Genomic DNA, 12,687 nt, shown 5'->3' with positions numbered 1-12,687 from the left:
GGCAAGGGTGAAGCACCCCTGACATTTAAAATAGAGGTCAGCCAGCTTCAGCTCCCACACTGCCTGCCACAAGGCAGGCTCTGCAGCATTGGGAAACTTGCTCTGCACAGAGGGAAGTTCTTCAGGAGGATTTGAAAAATGCTGGGGAAAGCACAATGGTACAAGCTGCACACTTTCATTAGGAAAAAAATACTGCATAAAACTTGTTGAAAAATCTGAAACTATTTCCGCAGCCTGACAACAGATCTTGAACACTAGCAGGATGAGACACGCGAATTTAAAATAAATTTTAATGTCTTTGTGCTGTAAAATAAAAAGGCAAGCCATTATTGTTCAGGGTCTCAGATGGCTCTCCAACCAGAGCAAGCCATTACTCACAACACAGCTTAAAAAAAAGCTTAAGAATAAAACAAAAACAATGGGACACAACAAATATTAAATCCCAGAAGTGAAAGCTTCTCTTTTAGCAGTTCAAAGGCAGCCAACCAGAAAACAAATGACTAATCTGAAGAGTCTGAGGCAAGAGTACATGAAAGCCTCATTTCACACTATCATAATTCAATACATAATTTTGCTTTAAAATAAGGTTATTAAATTACACAGCAACTTTAATGGCTTTTTAGGATATGCTGTATTGCTTGCCTGCAAAAATAGAGTAACATGTAGTACATTACACAGTTTATGGTCTGGAGTTTTGCAAAACTAAGGCAAGACTTTCCTGAAGCAACAGTGCAAACATTTATTTTACAAATAGATTAACGTGCATTTTTGATTGAAGCTACCTTATTTATTTCCTAGGGAACAAAAATGAGTCAGCCAAAATAGCATCCAAATAACATCTTAATTTGCTCAGGCTGTGCTCGGTTAGCTAAAATCTCCTGCAGTCAGAAAAGAAGGAAGGAGAAAAAAAGGTGAAAAAGAAGAAAATGTCAAAGCTTTCCACATATCACCTGAAAGTCCTGGGGCAACAAAAAGAAGGAATTTTATGAGACTTGGTATAAATTCAGATGTGGTGATGATCTGTCTCACACTCTGGCTTATGCATCAAAGACTGATCTCAAGACAGCTGTTATCACAACCATCCATGGCACAATCCGAAGGTTCATTTGTCAAAGCGGAACAGTTGTAATGTTAAAACACAGAACAGACTTTAACATTAGAGACTGGGATTACAAAGAAGAAAGTCTAGTATGCCTTTATACAAAGTACATTTTCTGAAGTCATTAGTATCACTGCACAATCACTCTCTCTATCAACACTAACTTTCCTGTCATGTGAAGCAAAAGGCACTAGGAGGGTATATCAGATTAGTCAAGCTATGCAGCATCCCATTGTATTTCTAAGTTCCAAGGAAATATCATCAATCCCACCTACGGATGCAATTATGTGACATTGAGGCGAGAGGCTTACTAGCAGCTTTAAGTAGTTCACTGATGTATTCAAAAATAACTCTAACAGATCACTGCTTAGAAGAGAATTTCTCAAGCTTCTGAAGGCAAGCAAGGCAGCAGCATAGTGTTAACACCAAACTCAATTAGCTTAGAAATACAAACTCAGAACAACTGAAATGCCCACTGTTAACCGCTGCCTGGATTAGTACATCAGTAAGCTCCGTTAATCACAACGCAGAAGCCTAGCATAAGCAAAAGGGAAGTTCCTTAGAGATTATCAACTACAGTGTTTGGACATTATTTTTAGTACCCTTAAAAAAAAAAACAAAACAACAACACAAGACTGCCTAAAGTTTCCTGTCCTAAGTAGAAATAAACTAGGCTGTTTCATACAAAACCAGTCATTTCTTAACAAAAGCAATGCTCTAAAATATGCTTGCATCCCTAATGGCTCTAACAAAGCAATTCAAATTCTTCTCATGGATTTAGTGATTTGAAGAGCCCACAGAATTCAGTGCTTTGTCTGAAGTCAAGCAGTATGCGAATGTCAGATATGAAAAGAGCATTTATTTCAATACCCACCAAACACTCCAAATCTCTGCACTGCTGGCCAACAAGACTTTGTGGAAGAGCAGCTAAAGCCCTCACAGACAGCAGCGCAGCTCAGGGAATGCAGGTCAGCGTAGGGACCCCAGCTGCTGTGCCTGCCAGCAAGCGCAGCATCACTGTTGGAGGCACAGAGGGTGCGATCCAAGGGCAAAGGTGCTGTGGTGAGCTCAGTGCCTGCAGCCTTACCCCACCAACATGACTTGTGGTCTTTCCTAGGGTCCCCCAGCCACTCCAGACACACTGGTGACTTGTCTGGTCGGGATACCCCAAGAGGTTCAGGGGCTGACTGCCAAGTACTGGTTTCTCCTTCATCGCCCTGTGAAGCTGAGCAGGGAATATCCCAGTAACTAGGCTGCAGTTGCTGTCCCACACTAGGAAGTGGTTAGGGAAGGGGGAAAAGGAGAGGCTGAGTCCATTTCAGTACCATGGCTTTAGCAGGGTCTGCATGCTGCAATAGGAACGTGTGTGCACAGGCCTGAGCCCAGGACAGGGCAGGATGTCTGGCAGAAGCAGCACTGACTCTCCCCAAAGAAAGGGGAGACAGACTCTTGAAAGCCTTCGAGCCCCACGCTGCTACTGGCTTTCAGAGGATTACTTACTGGTGGAAAAAGCATCTGGCAGAGAGCAGGGTCCTTCAAGCCCACAAAGACCAACCTTCCAAAGGCAAAGAGGGCAGGGAAGAGGGCAGCACTAGAGAGGGAGGCAAGACCCACACACAGACCCTGCAGGGATGGGGAGACGCCTGCTGCCAGCCAAACAGCTTTCCACGCATCTGACAAGCCACAGGGCTCCACCCGTTGCAGCTGGGCACGCGCACACACACACATATATATATGTAGGTCAGCAGGCAGGACAAGGCAGCAATCAAGAGGCAACAGATGCTGTTCCTCCTGCTCCGGGTGGGGAAGGGGTCCTGGCCACTGCCAGCAGTATGCAAGGAGACAGCAGATAAGGTGACAGCAGCCGGGAGGGCCCTGGAAGAAGAGGCTCATGCTACCTGAGTATACACTGTTGGGGTCAGAAAAAGGGACAGAGAAGGAAAGAAGGTGCCTGTGGCTGGGCTAGAGTTGGATTTCTGACTGTGGCTTTCCCCTTGGTCCAGCAGGGATAGGATAACTAAGAAAAACAGCACCAGTTCCCTGTCTCACCTCACTGGGCAAGTGCTCCAGCCCCCCAGTCATCTTGGAGCCCCTCTGTTGAACTTGCACCAGTTTGTCAATACCTGTCTTGTACTGGGGGGGTGAAGGGGGCTCAAAACCAGATGCAGTATCTGGATGTGGGCTAACAAATGCTGAGCAAAGGGAAAGAATTCCTTCCCCACAACAGCCCGTGATGCTGTCAACCTCCTCGGCTGCCAGAGGTGGCCGTTGGCTCCTGTTCAGCCTGCTGCCTACAGAGACTCCCAGGGCCTTTTCAGCAGAGCCCAGCCCCAGCTTCCATTGCCATAGAGGGTCCCTCTTCCTCAAGTGCAGCCTGTCCTCACTGAATTTAACTTGAACGTCCCTGCTGGTCCATTCCCCTCACCTGTCTACTTCCCCCTGAATAGCAGCTCTGCCCCCGACTGTCTACTTCCCAATCTGGCAGCACGTACAAATGTGATATGAGTGCCCTCAGAGACATTAATCTACCATTAAGATTAAATTTGTGAAGCATTCTTAATTTTTAAATAGCTTTGAGGCTTGCCGTTTGATACATGGGACGTAAAGAGCAACCAGAGGTCAGGCAATGTTTTCCTATCCCATTTCAAGTAGACTCTACCAAGTGCATTCAGGGAGGCCTCTCATTCTCAAAGAGAACAGGGTTTTGCATTACTAACAAGCTGGGAGGAGAGAGAATGAGACCATCTGAACCTCCCCTTCAGATTCAGTCACAAAGAAATGGAAATAAGAAACATCTGGGACAGAGACAGGCTGCTGCACGGGTAAGAGTCTGAGCATATTCTGCCACTTATGTGCACACCAGAAAAAAGCAAGTTCTGCATTATTTTTTCCTATAAAATTATTACACTAATATATATACATTCCATCTCTAGAAAGCTAGCACTACTTTCTCATAAAATGTTTTTTGCAAGTTACCTGTGTTGTTTCTGATTTTAGTTCTCACTCAGGAACTTCACATAACCTATATTAGTGGTCCTGTGGAGTTTAAAGTGATTATAATGGCTTTTAAGAAGAGGGAAGGATGAGCCTGCTGGGGATGTGAGATATAATTTTTATAAGTAGTTGTTCAAAGTCAGTGCCAGAATCAGATGTAGGGCAGAACTGTAGAGTCATGTCCTGCAGCAGTCCAGGGTAGTAGTTGAGACTGCAACATCAACATATTTAAGAAAGGCTTGAGGTTTTATTAGACAAAAAAATATTCTCTGCTGAATATATTCTTCATCTTCAGTTTTACATGTACTGCACAGTTGCCTACTGATAAAGAATTACACTTTCTTTGTGGCTCATCAGGATACATAATCTGAGACAACTGGAGAATTAAACTACAAAGGCATTAGTTGAATATTTCTCACTGGTTCTTTCACTCCCAATCACGTTGTTAATGTGTACTTACTGCCAGAGTTAGGTTTCAAAGTTAATACCCTGTCAAAATAAGTGGCAGTTTACAACTCTCATAGCAATTCATTTTTTGTTTTGCAGACACTCTTTGCATATGTAGCCTGGGAGAAGAAAACAATAAGTCTCAAATTTGCTTAGAATTCAGCAAATTTAACAGCCACAAATTAAGTGCATCAAGCTTTGCCAGCCAGCCTTTGGTTTTTAATCAGCAATTGTTTTAAGCTTTTTTTTTTTTTCAAATAAAGTCAAGGTCAGTTCCTAAGATGCAAACACACCAGAGTATCTATTTGTAGGAACTCCTAATGAAGAGAAATGGAGCATTGTCCATGGCATAGCTAGTCACCTTATATATACAACTTAAGACCAGCAGTGGCACCTGCATCAAGATCTCATTTACAATTTCTTGAAAATTGTAGGTTATTTCCTCTTGTGAAGCAAGAAAGGCTTGTTTTCTAGTCAGCAACCACACCAACATTTTTATGTTAAAATCAGTTGGCTAACTGCAGGCAAGCAGTTACTCAGACTAGTTACCACAGTGGGAGAGGTAAAGGTGATGGTAGAGCAAATCACAGCCTCTACATATGGCTGTAGGTACTGTACTTGAGAGGCAGAAGTTTCCCTACAGAACACCCCTTGTCTCTGACAACCCACTTGGGGTACATGTACACCTCTTTGACAGCTGCAGACCCAGATGTGGACATAACCAGACCAGAGGCTCCACTACTCAGCCAGAGCGCGCTGCACCTTTCTACAAGGACATTGACCTAAGAATAAGGAAACACACAGCCCCAGCCTGTACAAGCATCATGGACCTACATACAGCTGGAAGCTCCCCACAGCTGAGGACAAAGGGATCTCTGAACACCACCCACCTACATTCTGCAAATTCTGTCATGGTCCTACAGGCAGCTGGAAGCTCCCCACAGCTAAGGACAAAAGGATTTCCACACCATCCCTCCATCTCCACACCCCATTATGGTCCCACAGGTAGCTAGAAGCCCATCAGCCATAGACAAAGGGAGCACCACACCACCAACCATCTCTGTACCCTACCACCCTCCACATCCACACCCCATTATGGAGCTACAGGTATCTGGAAGCTCCACACAGCTAAGGACAAAGGGATCTCCACATCACCCACCAGCTCTGTATTCCTCCACCTCCATACCCTGTCATTGTCTTACAGAAGCTCCCCACAGCCACAGACAAAAGTAACCTCATCACCACCCTCCATCTCTGTACCCCTCTACAGCCCTACCAGCAGCTAGAGAATCCCCACAGCCATGAACAGAGTACCCTCCCCAACACCCATCTTAAGTACATAAAGTTCCTCAAAGTTTCTGATTCGTGAACCCACTGGCTGGTTCTTCCAGTCTGTGCTGTCTTTTTTGGTAACCTTTTGGGGTTGTTCCTTGCTGTCCTTGTTTCCTTGTATTTATGCATCTTTAAATAAGTGTGTGTATATATGAATGTGATATGCACACATATATAAATATACATACCTAAAGGGTACCTATGAATAAATCTGAGGGCTGCACATAGGAACCTGGGTGGGTGGAAGGCACCAGGGCTGGGTGCTGCAGGGCTCCCCAGGAGCCAGCTGCACAGGCCAGCAGACAAGCCACCTCTTTTATATTGGCCCAATACAAAACAAGAAACAAAAAACCTTACTTAACTGCCCTCTTTTTTTTTTTTTTACAACCAATTCCACATGTCTTTTTAAATGAACTGGATTGACACTTACTGTAGTAATGCTTTATAGCTCACTGCTGCTGAAGGAGGCCATTCACAGCTTCCCAGACTGCTCCCACTAACATGCTGGCTCCTTTCTTGTGTCAGGAAAAAAATAACATTTATGCAGCTGCAGTGAGTCTGATCAATAACAAATCCACTCCCTTCCCCCCACCACCCTGGATCCATTCCCTAAACAACTGCATGAATATTGTTCTAGCTCAGGCAGGTAGCAAGGGGGAAGTACAACAGTGAGGAAGGGTGGGACTACCTTCTTTCTGCAATTCTCTCATTATGATCTGATGCAGAATAAGAACCATTCATTTCTCAAAACACTTAAATCATTAAACCAACCAAATATGTGTAGACCAGCAGTTAAAAAACCACAAAAGATCCTACACCACACAGAATATTTACATGTACAAACTCCGAGGTACCTAGCAAAGGGAAGTTCCAAATTATACAAAGCAAGCCAATGCTCAAGTCTTATTTCTGATATCCAAAAGTTAGTGTGTAAACACAGAAGAGCGATACCCTTTTGCGCCTCCATGACAACAAACAGCAATACAGTTTATCAATACAGGCAGTAATGCCATGACGTATAAGTTTCAAGACTAGCCTGATGGACTTAATGTACTTTAATGAATTAGAACAGGCACTAAAGCACAGCACTTGGGTTATTTCAAAGCTTCCCCCATTTCACAAAGTTGTTTACATGCTCAGTAGCGTTAGTTGTATCAAGACAGGTTTTGTGCCTCACTCGACCCAGAATGAACTATTTCAATAATTCACCATTTTATCTTCCATGTTTTAATGTTAGAGCTTGCAATGCATACATGTAATTTTGAAGAACTTACCTTCTCACTTGTGGCCAATTCCTAGACTTTATTTTCCCATTTTTATTCTTAAAAATTCACTTAGAAGTCTTAATAAGTAAAAACTATTGCAAGTTGAATGGCAAGAGCAGGTTATTGGTCTTTAACTACCAAGTCCATTGCCCCTTGAAACACATCTTACAAGTCACAAAAATTAAGAGGACACTGAGGAGCACTCCAAAAAAGCCCTAAAACCAACCAAGCCACCTTGTTAGCAAGTAGGAAGCTATCCATGCTACATCTGTGCACTGACAATGAGTCTGTGAATTAGTAAAATAAAATGAGAGTACAGTGAAAGGGGCCTGCATAAACAGCTCCTGGAGAACTAATTGGAGTTTTTCTCCCCGTGTGGTGTTCTAACAGTGCCTTTGTAATAACCATAAAACATCCCCTTCTCCCAGGTACACTCCGCCACAACAACCACAGCCCAGGAACAGTTTGTGTACAAACACTCCTCCGTATCTTTATAGAAGATGGGCAAAGCTACACTACACTGAGCATGCCCAGAGGAGTCTTGTCAGCCATCCTACAGGGCTAATTAATAAACCAGCAGCCAACAGCTTGAGCTTAGGCTTCATTTTTACAGAGTGAGGACTTACTGTGGGAAAGCAAGAGGGTACCTGTTATCTACTCCAACTTTCAGGCAAAGCTGTGAACCTTTCTTTGGAACCAGGCTTTTGATTAAGTAGATCAGGATCTTGATCATACTGTTCTCTCCCACTAGCTGCTGAGCCAGTATCTGACTCTCAGACTTACACCAAAACCTCCTCTGCTGCCACATACAACAAACCCTCAGCTACTGTACTGAGCACACCTCATTTTCGTGCCGCACTCTGCATGGCACATTCTTGCCACTTTATAAAGCCATTTAAGACAAGCACATAAAATCATTACTGCAACCAAGGTCCAAAATTGTAACATTTGCTCTAAAGAGAAGCAGCTTTCTTGGAGACAACTGCTCTGATCACAGCTTTCTACACAAGCCAGACTCCTTTAGGAGACTCAAGGCAGATGTGGAAGTACAATAGGAAAGTTAGTGGATGAAGAGAAATTAAATGGAGAAAATAGAGAACTATAACTAATTGTTCACATAGTTTACCAATGAGGACCAAACAAAAGGCGGGTGCCTTCTGCCTCCAAGCCTGTCTCAAAGACAAAAGTAAACACACAGCAATTAAGGCAAGAGAATGGAAAAGGAGGGAGATTTAGTTAGTGAGCTTCCTTTAAGTCTGTTGTTAGAAGCATTAATAAAGATGCACAAAACTGCTGAGAGAAAGGAGGAAAGCAGAAAGATCATCATATAGTCAGGTCCCCTCCACCCACACACCCCCCAGCCTGTAATCAGTTACAGTTTTAGAAGAGGTTACCATATATACCCAAATCAAAAAGGATGAATAGCACAACTCAGAATTAATTACAGCAGCAAGTAATTTTCAATTAAGTTAGAGGACAAAAGCTCTCCACAGCTAAATACAGCTGTGAATGTAGTGCATAGATTTTTTTCCTTGATCAGAGGCAGCAAAAGTCCCTATGGCTCAGGAAGCTGGGGGGTGGGGAAGGGGCAAGACAGAGACAGCTCCTTGTCAAGCTGCTTGATAAGCAGCAAACCTACAGAGAACTCATTTCCTAGGTTTCTGGTGAAATACGAGAGCATCAGACAAATAATCCCTCCTCATGTCGTACTTGCTGGTTTCTCCTCGCCTTCCCATCCCACAACACCTTCACTTCTTTTGTTTACATCCTCAACAGAGCAACTGCAAGTGCTTCTGAACCACCTGTGCAGCCCCAAGTCCTGCAGGAGCACTGAGTCCGCCTTCTCCAGGTGATTTTGAGTTTTCAAAATTCACAGGAACTCTCTCTGAAATCTCTCAAAGTATTAAGTTCAAGCAGCCTTGTAGAAAAGGTCATGATTATCACCTCAGGAAGTAAGGGTAAACAGGTGCAATCAAACTGACTCTTCAGTTCATATTTTATCAGTTAATTTTGGCCTCAGAAGGAGCTATAGAAACAGTAATATTTCACTGTTGCTGGTATTAATCAAAATATTTTTCCCCAGTAACCTTAACATTAAAAAGTGTAAGTTCTCCTACTTCATACATTTTTAGGATAAGCATTTATTAATCTGTTAAAAAAAACCCAAACAAACACCTTTCAATACACTAACAAGAGGTTATATAAAAACCCCAAAACCATTTACTGGAGTTCAATCTGGGTTATGAAGGGTATTATCAGGAATGTTATTTCCCTTTTCGACTCCTTCCCTCCCCCATGCTACTATTCCCAGATAGTTTCACAACAGCAGCTCTGAGCATAGAATGTGCAGAGTGCAAGTGTCAAGTCCTACAAAAATGAAAGAAAAGAGCCTATTTCCAAGTAGCAGAAAGCTCATCCAAGGGCCATCACATAGAATTTACTTGTAGCGCTCCTGCTTTGATCCTGACAAGATGAAACTAAAGAGGAAACAGTATAAACACATTGACAATCACTCTCATTAGAGTGAAAAGAAAAAAAAAAAAAAGAAAGAAGCCACAGACAGAAACCTAAACCACTGGTAGCTTACCCTCCCCCAACTCCAAGATGTTGTGTTTTTTTTAAAGCACAGGCCATGATGTTTGGATAAACCAGCTGAAAAGAAAGTAACCCTTTCAACAACGAGTTCAGCAAAATAACCTCCAATACCGTATTATTATGGCCCCAAATGTGCTTTGGATGGTTTAATCAGAACTAACCCAAGCCTGCAGTCCTCTTCACACCCTGCTGGAGCTGAAAAGGAAAGGAGCATGCCAGAACTTAGACCTCTGGAGCCTGTTTCTTTCCTGGGGAGAGTGTTAAATTCAGGAAGCTAAGTAAAGCTAAATTACGCCATTTGACCCTAGCTGCATTTTAAACCATCAAATAGTCCTTCCTTAAATCCCATTTCACAAGATGCACGTTTCTGTCTTAATGAAGAAGCGGTGGCAACACGAAGCAGGTGCCGTACTCCATGTGCCAGCAGGATGACATCATACCATCCCATCGTCAGGTACAGCCCCTGGATGGCCGCATACATCGCCTTCCCCCTCCGACAGCTTAAGAATTTCTCAGTCACGGCTGCCTTCGGGGATCTGGCCGGATCCAGACTGCTATTTTTTCGAAGGGCACCTGCCACCCCCAACCCCCGGGGGGGGCGGGGAAAGGGCCCTGCCGAGGGAACGCGGCGGACCCCGGGGAGGGAGAAAGCACCGGGCAGGATGGGAAGCAGACGAAGCAGAGGGCATACGCGACGGGACCGATGACAAAACAACCTTGGGAAGGCGGAGAAGCCCCCACCGGGGCTGGTGGGGTGGGAGGGGGCTGTTCCCGCCGCCTCCGTTCCCCGCCACACACCCACCTTGTCCCAGCTCAGCCACTGCCACACCGCCTTGTCGAGCTGCGCGTCGCCGGTGCTGCGGGCGATGAGGACGTTGGAGTTGACGTCCCCGGGGGCTCCGCACTCGCCCATGTCGGCGGTCGCGGGGTGGAAACGCGGGACAACGACGACGGCGGCGGCGGCTTCGCTTCTTCACTTCGCGACTCCCGCCGCGGCACCGCGCATCGCCTGAGGGAAGGGAAGAGCGAGAGGAGGCGAGGCGGGCCGGTGCCTCAGCAGAGGGGATGGGCGCCCGGTGCTCCCCGCCGCGGCCGCTGTTTACCTCAGCTCAACGCCGAGTAACGGCGATCGCCGCCTCAGCCGACAGCGGTCCGGACGCCCGCCCTCCCGCCGCGCCCAAGCACCGCCCGCCAGCCGCCGCTCGACAACAACGCCGCGGCCCCGCCCCCGCGCCGCGGCTCCGCCAATCACGCCTCGACCACTCCAAGGCGGCCGGGCCGGGCGGCATTGCATGACGGGAAATGTAGTCCGAGCGCAGCCGCGACTGCAGAGGAGAGGGGCTGACGGGCGGGGGAGGAACTACGACTCCCGGCAGGCCTTGCGGCGCGCCTAGTTCGCCTCAGGGTGAGGGGAAGCGGACAGGGCTGAGGGGGCAGCGGCTTGGCTTCCCTCAGTCGGCCCGGCTGCGGGGGGCCCGGCTTCTCCCGCCGAACACCCTCTCCCGTAGCCGCGTCTCTCCCCTCAGGAGAGAGCCTGGCTCCGTCCTGCCCTCGCCCCGGGCTCCCCGGGGTGGCGGTACCGGCCCCACGGGCGGGCAGCCGTCGGCCATCAGTGTCATAGAGCGCCTGGCCCTCAGGAGGCCTGAGCAGGGTCAGGGTAGAGGCAAAGAGGGCTGGGTGGAGGCTCTCTCCTTTAGCTTGATGCAGAAAAAAAAAAATGTACAGTGTGTCTCTTATCACCCCCCTAAACAGGCGCTCTCTGCCTCCTGGGTGATCTGTATGAGGAAAAGCTAACAACCTCCCTGGTTGTCCTCCTCCTTCAGCCTGCGAGGCAGCCTTCATGCTGCCAAGTGCATCATCTGTTCCCTCTGAAAGGATAACAGAAATGGCGCAACCCCCGGGGATGAGCTCGTTGTTCAGAAGCGCTTCCAGACGGGCTTCAGCAGCAATTCAGTTGCCGTTAGGAGGAAAATCATAACCCCCCCATCTCCCCTCCCCAAGCTGCTTCGGTTCTAATTGAATCGTCTGTCCCCGAGCAGAAGGCCGCGGCAGTGACCACATCCCGCAGCGCATCCTCATCCCACAGCGCATCCTCATCCTGCAGAGCATCCTCGCAGAGGTTGCCATAGTGACAGCAGGCACTGCAGAGGGATGCGAGCCTTCAGGAAGGTGGGCAGAGGGCAGTGGGACTGCTGCCCGGGGGACGCTGGACGTGAAGGGAGGAACAAAATACCAGGGCTGTGGGCGGCACAGGCTCCTGGGGGAGGTGGAAAGAGAGACTGAATGCAGAGGAAGATGCAATGGAGGGATGGCAAAGATGTGGGGAGGCAGTTTGGGGTACCCAAGCAGTGTAGCAAAGGATGTTGTTGAAAACTGTAAATACAGAAGGGAATCGTCCATCATAAGAAAGCTTAGAAATCTCAGTTTAATACCTCTCCCCTTCAAAGCTCACAAGTCAGCGTCCTGAAGGGACCTCTTTCTTGGCTGCAGACATAAACAAATTCTCCAGTCCAGAGGTCTGACTTGGGTGTGGGGAAATGAACCTTTAAATTGGTCTATTACAGTAAATTACTGACAGAAGTCAACAGAAGATAAAGATAAGAAGGAAGTAAGTCAACATAAGTGCTCTGTTATCACTAAAGGACTCTCCTAAGGCTGTTTCTGGTATAGAAGGAGAAGAGTCTGGAGACTGATAAAGCTAGAGTGAGGAAATCAGGCATAATAGAGGACTCAAACAGTGAGTGAGTGGGATATTCCCATCTCCAGATGGATTTGGGGGATCCATCCTTTGGTACTGATGCTCGGAGAAGGAGTGAGCCTGCAGGACAGTAGGGAAGGGCCCTATAACCAGAGCTGCCATGTGGTGGGCCTTGCAGGACCACGAGTCAGAGGTGGCCCTGCCAGCCCAACCTGTGAGCAGGACTACGCAGCTCCACACTTCCCACCAGTTCTGGC

At 46.8% G+C, this 12,687-nt stretch overlaps 1 protein-coding gene across 1 annotated transcript in view; it reads right to left on the bottom strand.

Annotated features, from left to right (window-relative positions):
• The window catches only part of PGM2L1 (phosphoglucomutase 2 like 1), a 41,009-nt gene extending 30,088 nt beyond the window's left edge, over positions 1-10,921 (bottom strand). Inside the window, exons 1-2 of the mRNA XM_049823093.1 lie at positions 10,836-10,921; positions 10,535-10,741 (exon numbers count right to left, since the gene is read on the bottom strand). Of these exons, the coding sequence (XP_049679050.1) occupies positions 10,535-10,645 (111 nt within the window). The 5' untranslated portion in view covers positions 10,646-10,741; positions 10,836-10,921. The remainder of the gene's footprint in view (positions 1-10,534; positions 10,742-10,835) is intronic.
• Positions 10,922-12,687: the final 1,766 nt, after the last annotated feature.

Source organism: Accipiter gentilis, chromosome 19 (assembly GCF_929443795.1).
Source record: "Accipiter gentilis chromosome 19, bAccGen1.1, whole genome shotgun sequence".
In the NCBI taxonomy this organism is placed as follows: domain Eukaryota; kingdom Metazoa; phylum Chordata; class Aves; order Accipitriformes; family Accipitridae; genus Astur; species Astur gentilis.
The sequence above is the reverse complement of the archived record's forward strand: the minus strand, read 5'-3'. Positions and strand labels throughout refer to the sequence as shown.